This window comes from Marmota monax, unplaced genomic scaffold (genome assembly GCF_021218885.2).
Source record: "Marmota monax isolate L192 unplaced genomic scaffold, Marmota_monax_Labrador192_F-V1.1 WCK01_AAM20220418_F8-fsc00014, whole genome shotgun sequence".
Lineage (NCBI taxonomy): Eukaryota > Metazoa > Chordata > Mammalia > Rodentia > Sciuridae > Marmota > Marmota monax.
Genome location: NW_026695222.1, coordinates 7,605,318 through 7,620,297, shown reverse-complemented (window position 1 = coordinate 7,620,297; position 14,980 = coordinate 7,605,318). Strand labels below are relative to the sequence as shown.

Here is a 14,980-nt window from a genome sequence, read left to right as displayed (position 1 = left end):
TAAATGGAGCTGAAACACAATATCCTCATCTTTTGGTGGTAATAAGCTGACACTGTGTATTGCTTGAGATTTGTCATTAAAACAAAAACTAGTATTTTCTCAGAAGTCTTTATTTCTCACATTCTTTTTATCCACTTTCTTGTAAGAGACTGGAGTAATCTATTTATGAGATTAATCAAATAAAAATTAGACAAAAAATGTCTTCTTAATAATTCATTTTGTATGCTATTAGAAAGAGGATATAAAAAGAGAGGGAACAAAAAAAAAACAATATAAAATGGTTAAAAAAAATATGAATAAGCAGTTCACAGAATAGGAAATTGAAAGGGCCCATAGTGTGGCAAAAGCAGCTCAACCATAGTAATAATCAGGAAAATGCAAACCAAATAAGGTGATACAATTTGAAATGTCTGACAATATCAGGGTTTGGCAAAGATGTTGAGAAACAGGAAAACCCAGACACTGCTGGTGGGAGTGTAATTGCTACAACCATTTTGGAGAGCAGTTTGGCAGGGTCTAGTAAAACTGAAATGCATATTCCCCTTGACTCAGTAATTTCATTTCTGGATGTATTTCCAGAGAAAGTCTTGCATGTTTACCCAAGGAAGTATGTGTCAGGAATTAGCATAAACTAGATACATCAGTCAACCAATAAGGAATCTCCACACTTAATGGCTCGCTGGCGTTACTTCACAAACCACTCCCTCTGGCAAAATGCCAGGTGCCATCCTGACTTGTTTACAGACTCTAACAAGTTTACCCAAGGAAGTATGTGTCAGGAAACTCACTGAGTTTGTGATTATGAAAAATCAGAATCAACCTATGTATCCATCAGAAAGAGAATGGATGAAAAATAATAGTATGTTTCTATATTAGAATAACATAAACCAGATTCATATCTGTCAACAATGGCTAGAAACAAAAAATTACAAAGTTGGAAGTAAAAGTTTGTGTATCAAAAGCAGGATGCCAAACTTTGCATATGGAAAGTAAAAAGCTTTAAAGTAAGATGCAAAACTTTGTATATTGAAAGTAAATTTAAAATAAGCACTATACATAAAGCAGTTCTGTATGGCTGATAGATAGGTAGATAAAAATGGACTGGAAGGAAACATTCATATCCGTGAGAGAGCAATCAACTTTAATTGAAATACTTAATGAGAAAAAGGTTTGAAGCAAATGTGACATTATGTAAATTGTCCATTTGGGGAAGTGTGAGCTTGTTAGTTCTCCATAATTTTTAGAACATTTTAATTTCTTACTGGGGAACAATATTGACCAAATTATATTGTTGTATTATGTGAATCTACAAATATGTAACAATGAATCCTACCATTGTGTATGATTATAATGTGCCAGCAAAAATATGGGAAAGAAAAACATCTTAATTTCTTAAGAAAATATAAAATTTGCAAAAATAAAATAACTTATTACTCAGACCATTGACATCACTAAATGGCCCTGGCACCTGATTTGAAGGGTCTTTACTTGCCCACATGTGTCTCTGGTTTTTTCCAGCATTCATTTTATTCCTCAACAGTGTCCTCTGAGAGGACCCTATCCTCTGTGCATTGCATCTGTTTGTCATTAGGATGAAGGGTAACAGCATATGCCATTTCCCTCTGGGTGATTCATCCACTTTTAGCTTTCAGATGTAAACAAGTACAGACAGAGACTGGCTTCAAAAGCACCTGACAAAAGCATCCATCCTTTTGAAGTGTTAATTTGGATTAAATTATCTTGATATCCACACATCCTCTCTTTGTGAGTATGTGGTTTTTGTCCTTTAAAGGAAGAGTTGCAAATTCTAAAAGGTGTAAACTGTGCTTGGTAGGGTTGCTATCGCGGAAAAGCAAGCTTAAATTTATTGATGTTTGGATCATTAATTTTATTATTAGTAAGAAAGGATATAAGGTGCCTTAGAGTGCCAATGCTGCTATTTTTGCACTGCAGAGAGTGGCGGGGGGGGGGGGGGCAGATAAAACAAGAAAGAAGAAACCTTTGAGGGACAGATGGGTAGAGTGAATGGGTCCTTCACTTACTGGCAGTAACCAGGTTCTCGGACAGCAAGGGTATAGAAGAAATACCAGTTATGAAAACAAATACCACATTTAAAAACATAAAATTCATAATATATTTTATGAAAAGAGGAAAAAGAAAAGGAAGATTGTGTTGGAGTAGTAGAACAAACCCAAGATCTATCAGAAAGTAAAATCTGTACACGTTATATATTTACACATGGACTGGGATTATTCCAGCTTCAATCTCAGCCCCCTGCCCCATCCCATGACATAGGATATGGGGTAAGAATGTGCCACTGTTAACCCAGCTGTATCTGCCCATCAATGTGTCATGATGCTTGTACATACGTTATGAATAATGTAATCTGGGGCCCTTCCCAGAGTGAAAGAGGGCACCATTAATAACTAATTGAGACAATAGGCATCCTGGATAAACCTCCCAGAAGCCCTAGAGAGTACTGGTTACCTTAATAATAGCATGCTTTTACAGTAGGGAATGCCTGACGCTGGCTGGTTATCAAAAGTGCTTGCCTGGCCTCTCTGCCTGGCACATGAGTCTCTAGAGCCTAACCTGGCCTCTGCTGTCTTGTAAAAATTCTCTGCCCTCATCAGACCATGCATATGAGGCTCTTGGACATCTTTCTCTCTATACCTTGCTTCTGGCCTTCCCCCAACTGGCATGGCTTTCCTTCCTCTGAAAATGACTCATCTTTCCATCCCAGTATTACCTGTTCATCCTGGACATTAGCAGCCATCACTGGGCCAAACTCTGTGCCTCTAGTAGTAGATGGTCTGTAATTATTGAGTCTGAAAGACAGAGACATCTGGGCCACTTTAGAAAGCTGGGCCTCATTTCCTTGTAGGAGTGTTCTGCAGGGGCAGCTAGCAGAGGAGGACAACACAGCACTGACCACCTGGGTGTGGACATCTCATGCTTCCCTAGCAGATAAGACAACACATTTGCTATGGTTTGAATGGTTTTTGAGTTTGTCCTCCAAGGGTTTGTGTGTTGAGATTCACTTTCCTTTGTGGGTTAAAAGGGTAGAATCTAAATCCATCTATGGTGTTTAGAGGTGAGGCCTTTAAGAGGTGATTAGGATTAGGCAAGGTCATCAGGGAGGAGCCCCCATGATTGAATACTGATGGCTTTATGAGAAGAGGGAGAGAGAACAGAAGAGAGTCACACACATGAGAGATGTTCACTGGCTATTCTTGGCTCTTTCTATGTGATTCCCTGAACCAACTTAGACCTCTGCCAGCAAGAAGGCCATCATCTGATGTGAGCCCTTTTAACTCCAGAACTCTGAGGTAAATAAACCTATTTATAAAGTTACATAGCCTCAGGTATTTCATTATACTAAGGTAAAACAGACTAATACAATGATACTGCAAATCTTTATCCAGGCTGCCTTAGAATGTCACCTGATCTCCAAGAGCATCAACAGAAGCCTTCAGGAAAGATAACTATGGAGCCAACTTCTTCTTAAATCACAACTGTAAAGAATGGGTAGACCAACCAATATCCAACAGAAATGTAATCTGATGTCATTTAAAAATTTCTAGGGCTAGGGATATAGCTCAGTTGGTAGAGTGCTTGCCTGGCATGCCCAGGACCCTGGGTTCGATCCCCCACACCACACACGCACAAAAAAAAAAAAAAAAGAAAAAGAAAGAAAGAAAGAAAAGAAAAAAAATTCTAGTAGCCACATTTAGAAACATAAAATTCATTTATTTATTTAACTTAATACATCAAACATAACATCATAGTATTTTTAAATTAATGAGCTGTATATTTTTTCATATTAAGTCTTTAAGATCTGATATGATTTTATACTTGCATCTCCATTTAGACTAACTGCTCTGCAAGTGCCCATTAGTAGCATGTTGTTAGTAGCTAGTGTATTGCATAGCACAGAGATGTGTATATTTTCAGATCACACTTTATTACACTGTGTGGAATTCTATCATTTCCTATTGTAAAGTGTTTCATATTTTTCCTTATATTGTGCCAATCTTTAGGAAGTGTCCTTGAATTGTAGGTATGTTGGGAATAGAAATTCAACTGCTCATATTTGTTCTGCTTACATGTCTCCTTTAGAATTTTGTTAACCTTAATTTCATTCACTTGCTTATTCATTCCACAAATGTATTAGTGGGGGGGGGGCTCTGGATTTATTAAATATAAAATAGATAGGTCTTTGTATGCCCAAGGTCAATTATGTCTTTGAAAATGGAACTCATCAACTAAAAGGAAAAATATTTTAATGAACTGAGTATTTACCATGTACTAGGCACCCATGTTAGGCCCTCAGGATATAGCAGGTAACAAGAAACAAGAGAGTTTAAAAAAAAAAAAAAAAAACCTTGAATAGGTGAAAATAGAAAATCAACAAATATAAGGCAGGAAGGGGAGGGTGGGGATAGCCTGATTTAGGGAAGCAAGAAAAATGCAGTTACTAGATATTGTGGTAAAATATGTGTAACAAGAAATTGACCATCTTAGCCATTTTTAAACATGCCCTTTGTTATTACGTTCACATTGCTGTCCACCACTCTCCAGAGCTCTTTTCAGCTCTCAAAACTGAAACTATACCCATTAAATAACAACTCTCCATTTTCCTCCCACCTAGCCCATGGTAACCACCACTGTACTTTCTGTCTCTATGAATTGATTCCTCTAAGTAACTCATCAGAGTAGAAACATGCAATATTTATCTTTTTACAGCTGGTCTGTTTCACTTAACATGACGTCCTCAATATTTATCCATGTTACAGTTTGCATCGGGAGTATCTTCCTTTTTAAGGCTGAATGTTATTCCATTGTATGCATATACCACACTTTGTTTATCATGGGAACATGATTCCTTCCACCTTTGGGCTATTATAAAAATGGGAAATGAAATTTTAAATAGTATGCTCAGAGAAGGTATGATAGACTGAATTGCTCTTCATCAGTATTCTCTCCCTATAGGATAATTTTTCATGCTCATCCTTTTAAATCAGGTTTGGCCATATGACTGCACATTGATCACTGGAATGTGAATAGGGCTTCCTCACTCACTGCCTGCTTCCACGTGCTCTTTTAGCTCTGTTACATACAGTCACTGAGCAGTTAGTATGCTAACTGCTGCTCCATCAGACTGGTTTCTAGGTTAAAGGTAAGGTGAATAGGTCTATTTGTATATGTGTATTCTTGTGGTATGATACATTTCTATAGGTTGTGATAACTATTCCTTTGTTATTTCAAAAATAAGCACCTGAGATTTGGTGCTTATTTGTTATGCAGTATAACTTAGCCTATTATGACTGATACTGAAAATTTACTGAAAAATTCACATCTGAAAAGAAACCTAAAGGAGATAAGGGAACCAATCATGCAAACATATGAAGAAAGCACGTTGCCTGAAGAGGAACTGCAAATGCAGAGGTTCTGAAGGGGAGCTTGCTTAATGCATTCAAGGGTCTGGAAAGAAGCCAGGTTTCTCAAAGTGGTAATGCAGTCAGAGGTGTGAGTGCCAGTCAGACATTCATGCAGGCTTACAGGGCTGGACTTAAGGTATCACTTAATTGTTTTCATTCTATGATTCTTTCCTCCCTAGAGAATGGAATAGGGTAGCAGAAATAAGAGGAACAGAAAAGGGTATGAAGGAAAAGAAAGCAAAGACCAGAGCAGGCAGATGCAGTGTAGCAGAGCAGAGCCCCTGATCTGTGGGCCATAGCCCCTTCTGTTGTCCAGGGCAATGTGAGGCTTCTGAAGTTTAACATCTGTCCCCAAAGATAAGTGGTGTATCAAAGTGTACTAATAAATGACTTGACTTTCAGGAAGTGCACCCCACATCCCTATTCATCTTGTTCTTATGCCCAGGACTTCCTTTTAGAGCCACACAAAACCCAGGGAGCCTCCATCAGAAAAACCAAGGTATCCAGGCCTGGGAACTGGGGAGTTTGCCAGGTAGCACCCTGAAATGGGTAGATTCCCATCGAGCAGCATAGAAACAGACTTAGAAGCCACATAATCCTTCTTTTCCTGGATCCTCATGCTTTCCCAGATTTTTAAATTGAGTCTTAGATTCTGTACAATCTTGAAACTACAGATCCTCCTAACAACCTGTTGCTAGTAAAAGAAATGGGGGAAAGGATGGCTATTGATAAAGATGTGTGGAGACAAAATTCTAAATATCAAATGTATTTAGTAGAAACTTGTTAAAGTTGAAGGCTAAAATGTTTTACAGAGATAAAATCCTGCTGTGCATTTATCGACCACAGATGTAGCCATGGAAGTTTCTCTGGAAGAATTCTCCAATTAGACATTGGGGCTTCTGAAGGCAATGACATCCCTCACAGTATACAACTGTGCTAAATGATTGTCTTGAATTACTGAATTCAAATTATCATTGGTAATTCCTAAAGCTATAAAATATTTTTTCTTTTAAAAGAAACTCAAACATCTATATGTTCTTCCCCACACTTCCAAGAGAAAATTTAACAAATGGACACTCTGGTAAATGGGTTACCTTGAAACAATGCATGCAAAGACATTGTGATATCAAGTCTTGATGACCTCCTTTTCTTCTTATAGTTTTCTAAGGAAATCTTGCTCATGATGGAAAGCATGTCGAAGTAGAAAGGAAAGTTTCATCTAATTTAGATAATGCCAATCATTGGGAATGGGGTCCTTGCTAAGAAAGAAAGAAGAAAAAGCCATCTCAAGGTCAAAGAAGGGAAGAAGACATAATGTGAATGGGGACCAGCAAGGGGTGTTGTGCAGCAGGGGAGGAGCAATGGCAAAGCTGCCTTGGGAGCTCAAGGCCAGCCAGTCTGTTACAGTGCAGTGGGATTCAGCATGCACTTTCTCTCTTTCCAAAAATCTGTCCTTTGAGTCAATGTTCCTCTTCAGGGTAGGAGTAAATAGAGGTAGGGACATTATTGGCATTCTGGGGACGAACACTTCACTGTTGTATGGGACTGACCTGTGCCCTGCAGGATGTTTACGTCCTTGAGCCCCTTCACTCAATGCAAGTAGCACTTTGCAATCACTAACACCCAAACTTCCCCAGACTCTCCCTGTGGTGGTTTTCTGTCACCATTGAGAGCCCTAAAATTTTGCAGCATACCAGCATGTAGAAAAAGATGGGATTGGAACACAGCTGGGAGGATGGACCACTGAGCAGGAACTGACCAGGTTATAGAAGATCCACCTTTTCCCGACATAAAGAAATCAGGAAGGGATAGGTGATAAGCTCCAATTTTGGCAAAGAAACAGTGACATCGGAAAGACCACAACAGCAACATGACTAGAGAGAAGGCTTTGTAGCTGTAGTAAAGCACATTTTAAAGGAAATCAAAGACTGAAATGGACTGGAGGCACATTGGAAAGAACTGACATAGTAAATGACTCAAACCATATGTCGTTCTTTTAAAAGGGGAAGGCTGTTTCTTTGAAGATGGGTCTCATTCTGCTTGACATTTTTATGAAAAATTCAGGAGGCAGGCTAGTTTTGAGGCTTTTTTTTGTAGACACTGGATTTCAGAAGTTAAAATAAAATTAAACCTAAAAATGAAACTCTGGTGAATATTTGACATCTTGTATATGAAAGTATGTTGACCGATTACTTACCAGGACATGCTGGGCTATTTGGAGTATCCTGTATATGTGACTACCATGGGTGGGCAGATTTCAAGAATTCTCCAAATTCCCCAGAGTTCTTGAGGATCTCCTTGCTCTTAGACCCTTCTCAGCCCCCTTCCTCTTACCTTCCTACCTAAAGCCAGATCATCTGTGGGGAAGAAGGTGGCAAGGGACACCTATTCCTGCCATGTGGACCCTCATCCTCCTTCCTTCTTGGTTCATTAATAGCAATACCATTTGTTAGGCAAGTGATTTTTAGCCATGTCCCTAGGCTTTTTCCATTCACTTGTTTGTTTTAATTTTAAAGTAGAACAACAAAGAAGTTTTCACAATTGTCCCTCCAAATTTAAAAAATTTTGTTAAAAACAACCTCAAACTCATAGAAAATTTGCAAATACAGATAACTTTTTGTGAATTATTTGAAAGTAAATTGCTAACCTGATATCTCTCACTCCTGGTTATCCTACAAACAAGGACACTCTTGGACATAATGAAATTGAAATATCAACATCAGGAAATTAGCAGTGATACCTTCCTACCACCTAATCCACCAGCCCCATTCACAGTGCTTCAGTTGTTCCAGTAGAGTACTTTATAGTAAAAGGATCCAGTTCAGAATCACCTGTTGCTTTGAGTTTTCATGTCTCTTTTTAGACTCTTGCACTCTTGGGCAGTTGCTTAGTATTTCCTTGGTTTTCATGAACTTGGCACTTCTGAAAATATAAGCTATTGCTGTTTTTCTGACATCAGGTCCAGCAAGAGGCCAGTACCTGCCTCCCTCTCCTTCCATCCACCCAGGACACATCAGTTCAGCAATGGGGTTGTTGGGAGAAACAGACAGGAGAACTGGGTGGAAGCTCTGGGCCTAGCAGAGTCAAGGGAAGTTTCTTTAGCTGCTTCTTCCTCTTTCTCCTTCTCCTCTTCTTCGCTCCCTTCCTTCCATGATTGAGGAGCATACAACATGGTTTTAGGCTTTCTGGGAACCAGTGTGGTGGGCATACCATCCCTTACTAGTGAATTCTTTTAAAAACATGGTTTCTGTCGTTGGTCATACTACCTTGCCTGGCCACTCTGAATTCTTGCTCTCCTGCCGCCAGGCTGTCTCAGGGTGCTGGGAACATGGTCAGCTGGTAAAGGAGATGAACTCGAACCAGTTATAAGTAGTTTTTGTTTCTTTTTGCAACTTGGTCTTTGTTGGCCCTGCTCCTCTGTTTCTGTGATCTCTGATTTTTGGTTCTTTCAGGATAAGTTTGCAAGTGGCCTTCTGTTACATGCTAATCCTTACCTTATACTGCATTTTTCCATTGAATTCACACTGTTCCAGTTAATGTCATCACATTGTTATGTATCTTTGTATATCTTGTGTTTAATTTTCAGTTTGATGTCTGGAAGTATGTCAGTCCGGATTCAAACCACATCGCCAACCTTTGCTATATATTTCAGCAACTCACAATGATTAATTGCCTTAGTATTTGCTTTCTATAAATGTGTATTGGATAGATAAATGCTTGTTCATGTGTGTGTGTCTCAGGACATGTATCCACACTTTTTGTATAATCTACTTCTCTCATCCTTATAATACCATAGACATTCTAGAAAAGAGAGAGTTGATTTAGTAAAACTTTGCTTTGAAGATGAGAATACTGAAGACCAGAAAGGTTGAATGTCTTGGCTAAGGCGACGTATCTAACTGTTGGCAAAACTAGGGCAAAATACCAAACCCTCCCTTTTCTAAAGCTCCACCCACTGCAGCAAGCACTTTCCTTTATCATTAATTAATGCAAATATCTTAATCATAGCTGTTAATTAAGTTAGAAGCAGGGAACTTTCAAAGCTAATGATTTATGAAAGCTTTTATCCATGTACAAAAAGGAAAACATATTGATTCAAAGTATAAAATGTTATAGAATAAAACAGATATATAAGGAATTCTACAAACTAAATAATTCAGATTAATTATTTGTACAAATCTTTTCTTGAACTCATTGATAGGAAAGAAAGCCCTGTGTTTCAGAAGACCTAAGAGATCCCTATATCAAGAATCCGAGTGGTCTGAGAGGTTCAGAAAGGACTAGGATTTGGCTTCAGTTCTGATTTCTTATTGTCTGTGGTTAAATGACTCAGTTTATTTTTTACTCTGCCTTTGAAAACACACGAAGGTGGTGATTTTAATTTAGAAATAAATAGTTTGTAGAATTATTATAGGACATCAAGAAAGAAAATGTCTGAATTTGTGTAAATGCTAAGAACTGTTTAATCAGGTGGCTTCACAGTGTTTGTGCCATGGGCCCCTTTAGTATCTGCTGAAGCCTATCAACCCTTTCACAGAATAATATTTTTAAATACATAAAGTAAAATACTGAATATAGGATTACTAAGAAAAAAAACACTGGAATATTTTTAAAACAAATATATGCTATTGTAATGAATGTATGCTTTTTAATTAATGCATAAACCATAAGATCTAGTATCAGCTATAATAACTGTGGTAATTTCTTTCTTCTTTTTTTCTTTCTAAAAATGCTTTAATACTTCCATTTTTTTTTTAACTGGTGTATTACAGTTGTACATAGTGGTGGTATTTGTTGCTACATATTTTTACATGCACACGATATAAGAATATAATTTGGCTAATATCATTTCCCAGTATTTTCCTTTTCCCTTCCTTCCTTCTTCTCCCTGGTCCCTTTCTATGAAATCCACTCTGCCATTCCCCCACATACTTTCTTTTCCTTTTTCCTCTCTAGCTTCCGCATATGAGAGAAAACATATGACCCTTGATCTTCTGAGTTTGACTTATTTCGCTTAACATAATGGTTTCTAGTTCCATCCATTTTCCTACAAATGACATAATTTCATTTTTCTTTATGGTTAAATAAAACTCCATTATGTACACATTTTCTTTATCCATTCATCCATTCATGAATGTAAAATGATAATTTCAAAGTAGTGTGTCTTGATCTTCTTAGATTGACATAGAAAAATACCATAACTAATAGTACCAGAGGCTGGAAGTTTAAGATCAGGATGCCAGCAAGGTTGGTTTCTGGCAAACGCTCTTCTCCTGGCTTGCACATGGCCACCTTCTCACTGAGTGCTCATATTGTCTTTCCCTGGTCTCTTTCTTCTTCTCTCTTTCTCCACCTCTTCCTCTTCTTATAAGTCCACCAATACCATTGGATTAGAATCCCATTGTTAAGGATTTCATTGAATCTTAAGTACCTCCTAAAAGTCCTTTCCGAATACAATCCCATGAGGGGTTGGGGCTTCAACACATGAATTTTGTGGAACACAAACAGTCTGTAGCATAATGATAAGCATAAATATTTCAAAGCATCTTTTACACATTACAGTGTGATATGAAAATAGCTGTGATCTCTTGGTGACAAAGCCATAAAGATTGCTGTTAATATTGTGGTTTGTTGCCTACATTCATCATGGAAGGCGATGCTTAATTTTAGGTAGTGGTTAATAAAAATAAAAACGACTTTTTTTCCCATCCAGATTCACAACCACCTTGCATTGCCATGCAGGAACCCCAGGTTAAGACTCTGATACATGCAAGTAAGGTGCTTTTATGATGAGCAAGTAAGTGGCAAGGGCTGAGTCTGGTGAGAACAGATTCTGAAATCAGCTGATTCTGCCATTGCCAGTTCCCTAGGAGCAGTTGTGTGTTGAACTGAAAAGAGACATCATCTGCTCTTGGCTTGCTTTCCAATATTTTTTATTGTATGCTTGATTATTGGACTGTATTTTGTCTTGCAGACAGCAGTAATCCAAATACTGAACAAAAAGACTCCTGGACTTCTGAGAACATCTGGTTTGACATTTCTATGAAAGGCCAATCAGAGACCACAGAGGAGGAGGATGAACTTCGGAAATCCCTGGATAGATTCTATGAAGTGTTTGGCCATCTGCAGCCAGTCTCTGGGAATCCTCTCTCTGCATCTGTCTGCCATTGCCTGTCTCAGAAAATCACTGAACTGGGGGGCCAGGAGAGCCAAAAGTATGCTCTCCGCTGTTTCCAGATGGCCCGGGTCATCTTCAACCGGGATGGCTGCTCAGTCTTACAGAAGCATTCCAGGGACGCACACTTCTACCCACTGGGGGAAGCGAGTGCTTCTCTAGATAATGAAAAGCCAACTCCAGGACTTTCAAAAGATATTATTCATTTCCTGTTGCAGCAGAATGTGATAAAAGATCCATAACTGGTGCTGGCAGTGAGAACAGGCAGCAGTGTAGGTACAGCACTGTGGCAGTGCTGTTGGTACCTTCCCCTGCCCCCCGCCCCCAACCCCCACCCCCCGGGTCCTTTGGGGTCTCTTGACAGCTGTGTGTGCCCAGCCCGCAGCTAAATGCTTTGCAGTTACACACTGGCACCTGCAATCTGTCCTGAAGTCAGTCAGCCCCTGTGAAGAAACCTACCTCCCATGCCACCTCCCATTCACCCTGGCCAAGGCTGACTGGCAGGGTTAGGAGTCAGAAACCTGGCTTCCTTGCCTCAATCTATGCTCCAGAGTTCTCTCTTCCTAGGATCAGGCCAAGACTGAGACTCTGCAAGGCATCACAGCCTTGCTCTGCTTTACCCTTTCCCCATCTTCTTCCTGCCATCTACCTACAGGTGTCTCTGAGAGTCTTTCCTTAATATACCTCTTATATCAGAATCCCTGGCTCAGGGTCTACCCCTGGGAGAGTCCAACCTAAGAGAACAGGCTTTAGTGGGGTAAGTTTTGTGAAGGGACAAAGCTCTATACTCAATCAAGTATAAGAATTAAACCAAGTTGTAAGATGGAGACCACGTGCTTGAGATCATAAGTCCTGAAATAATATAGGGATTTAAATTTGGTGTTTTTTGGTTGTCTGTGTTTGGTATCAGGGATTGAACCTAAGGGTGCTTAACCACCGGGCCATATCCTCAGCCCTTTTTATGTCTTATTTAGAGATAGGATCTCACTAAGTTGCTTGGGACCTCTATAAGTTACTGAGGCTGGCTTTGAACTTGTAATCCTCCTGCCTCTGCCTCCTGAGTTGTTGTGATTACTGGAGTATGCCACCCTGCCCAGCCTTTAAATATGGTTCTAAAAAGTATGTCACACTAGCCTTGATTCTTCTCCAAGATCCAGAATTTCCATTTTATAATGAGGAATGTGGAAGGAAAATTTGGACCATCTAAGATAACAACTAAAATTCACAAATTAAAAAAAAACAATTTCTTTGTCTCCATCCTATTGCAATGCGAAAGGTGAGAAGAAATAAACACCCACCAAAATATGTATAAGTGCAGTTATGATCTTCTAGCCTGACACCATGTGGGCTTGTCAGTTTGTGCTTGAAGAGAACAGGAATCCTTTGCCCAGGTGGAGGGTCATCCTTCCTCTTGTTATTTTTTTTTCTGCCTGCCTGCCGCCAGCATCCTCTGTCATCCTCTGAACAGTCCCCTGCCCTCACCCTTTCCTGTCCTTGCCTCCAACACCCTGAGCTCCATTACAAACACTTGCCCAAAACGGGGCCTCACTGCCACCCTGCCCCTGTCCTCCAGGCCTGGAGCTCTTTAAATAGCCCTTGCAGGCTTGCACTAGCAGATGCTCTGCTCTGCAGGTCATGTCCTGGAGGCTGGTTTCAGACTCCGTTGGTAGAATTACATCACCTGGCACAGAGCTCTCTGGAAGTATAATTGGAAGCCTCATACTAATCCCTGCCTTGACAGTTCTTCAAGCAAATTACCTTGACAGAAAGGTTTATATCATTTGTTTTGGGAAACAACAAAAGCTGGCAACCTGCTACAATTGGATTTTGAGAAACTTGAGGTGAAATTTAATTGGCATAAGGCTCCAAAAAGCTTTCCAGAAAGCAGATTATGCAAATGAGGCACCCTAAAAGTGTACATTAAAAGTGAATGCACCATCTCAGGAAGGTCTCTGGGGGACTCTTGGATGGAGAGAGGAGCCTTTTAAAGGTTAGCAACGACATACATCCTCAGAGGCTTCCAGTTCAGGGAAGATCAGAGGTAAGAAACTTCTAAGTTGAAGGGCAGAGATACCAGTGGAAGCACACCTATGTTGTAGAAAATTGGAAATGAACAGGCCTTTGAGAGGAACTCAAGAAAATAAGACTCGAGCTTTTCCTTTGACAAGCATCATCTACCTCTTTCTCCTAATCAATGGGCTCCCAAATAATTGTGAAAACAGAGGGACTTATTGAAAATCTGGCAGTGGAATTTAAGGTTGCTAGCTTTATTGTTTTTTAATGTGAAGCATATTAATAGATGCCCTTGAAGATTGTTGTCATTTTTAGTATTATTCAGCCACTGAAATATTTGCAATTAGTCTCCATGGCTACCAACAGAAGGAAACTGGGTTATTTTATACTGTTTTAAAGGACAAAAAAAATAAAAACTAATTGAATCTCCATATTAGGAATCAGCAGCTTCTATTTTACAGGGAGATTTTAGTATTAAAAGTATGTGATCTTTATGACTATCAGTGCTGAGGATGCCCAGCAAGAAGTGGACTCTGAAAGCAGAGAATGTGGAAGTCTAAAAGCCACAATCACCTTAGGGTAAAACGTCATGGGACATGTTTGCTTGCTTCTAATTATTTGTGACAGGTCAGTGTAAGATATTTGATTACCTGCAATCATGCTCCTTAATTTGATCTCCAGGAGGTTAGGATAGAATTTTCCATTTATCTCTGTAAACCTTTAATAAAGACTAACAGATAAGAATATTGAGGCTCTGGCCTTTGGCATTATTGTCTAATTCCGTCTTGCAGATAAATTCACTGACATCTTTTCATCCCACGAACATTGTGACTGGCCTATGATATCATCTATGGCCCTTTTCAGACCTACCGGGACCTTTGTGAGGATGAATCTGCTTGCAGAAACATCAGAACTCTAAAGAAGAAAATTTCTAATGGTGTTAAAGTTTGTGTAGCATCATTCCTTTTGTTAGTCTGATTGTATAATCAGTGCTGGGGGTGGAACCCAGCTGGAGTCTCTCCCTGCTAAGCCTGCAAGCTTGCACTGAGCTACCAGACCCCCAAGTCTGTCTTTGTATTTAAGAGCATATGCAACAGGTTGTATTACCAGTAATTAGCACAAAACAGTACAGCGGTACTTTTAAAACTTTTTAAAGCTTGGAAAACATTTCATTAGATGATAATTATTTGGAAAAAATACATATATCATATCACTGAACCTCTGGGTGATTTTCACAAAGTCAGCCCCACTGGGCAACCAGCATTCTACTCAGGCAACAGATCAGATTACCAGCCAGGCTCCATGGCCTGCTTCCAAGTGGAGGTTTTCATCTGGAGAACTGATAGCAGTG

At 39.4% G+C, this 14,980-nt stretch overlaps 1 protein-coding gene across 4 annotated transcripts in view; it reads left to right on the top strand.

Annotated features, from left to right (window-relative positions):
• Nucleotides 1-14,375, top strand: part of Shld1 (shieldin complex subunit 1) — a 91,201-nt gene extending 76,826 nt beyond the window's left edge. For all 4 annotated transcript variants that reach the window (XM_046433621.2, XM_046433620.2, XM_046433622.2 and 1 more), the window contains exon 3: nt 11,416-14,375. In XM_046433621.2, the coding sequence (XP_046289577.1) occupies nt 11,416-11,858 (443 nt within the window). In that variant the 3' untranslated portion in view covers nt 11,859-14,375. The remainder of the gene's footprint in view (nt 1-11,415) is intronic.
• Nucleotides 14,376-14,980: the final 605 nt, after the last annotated feature.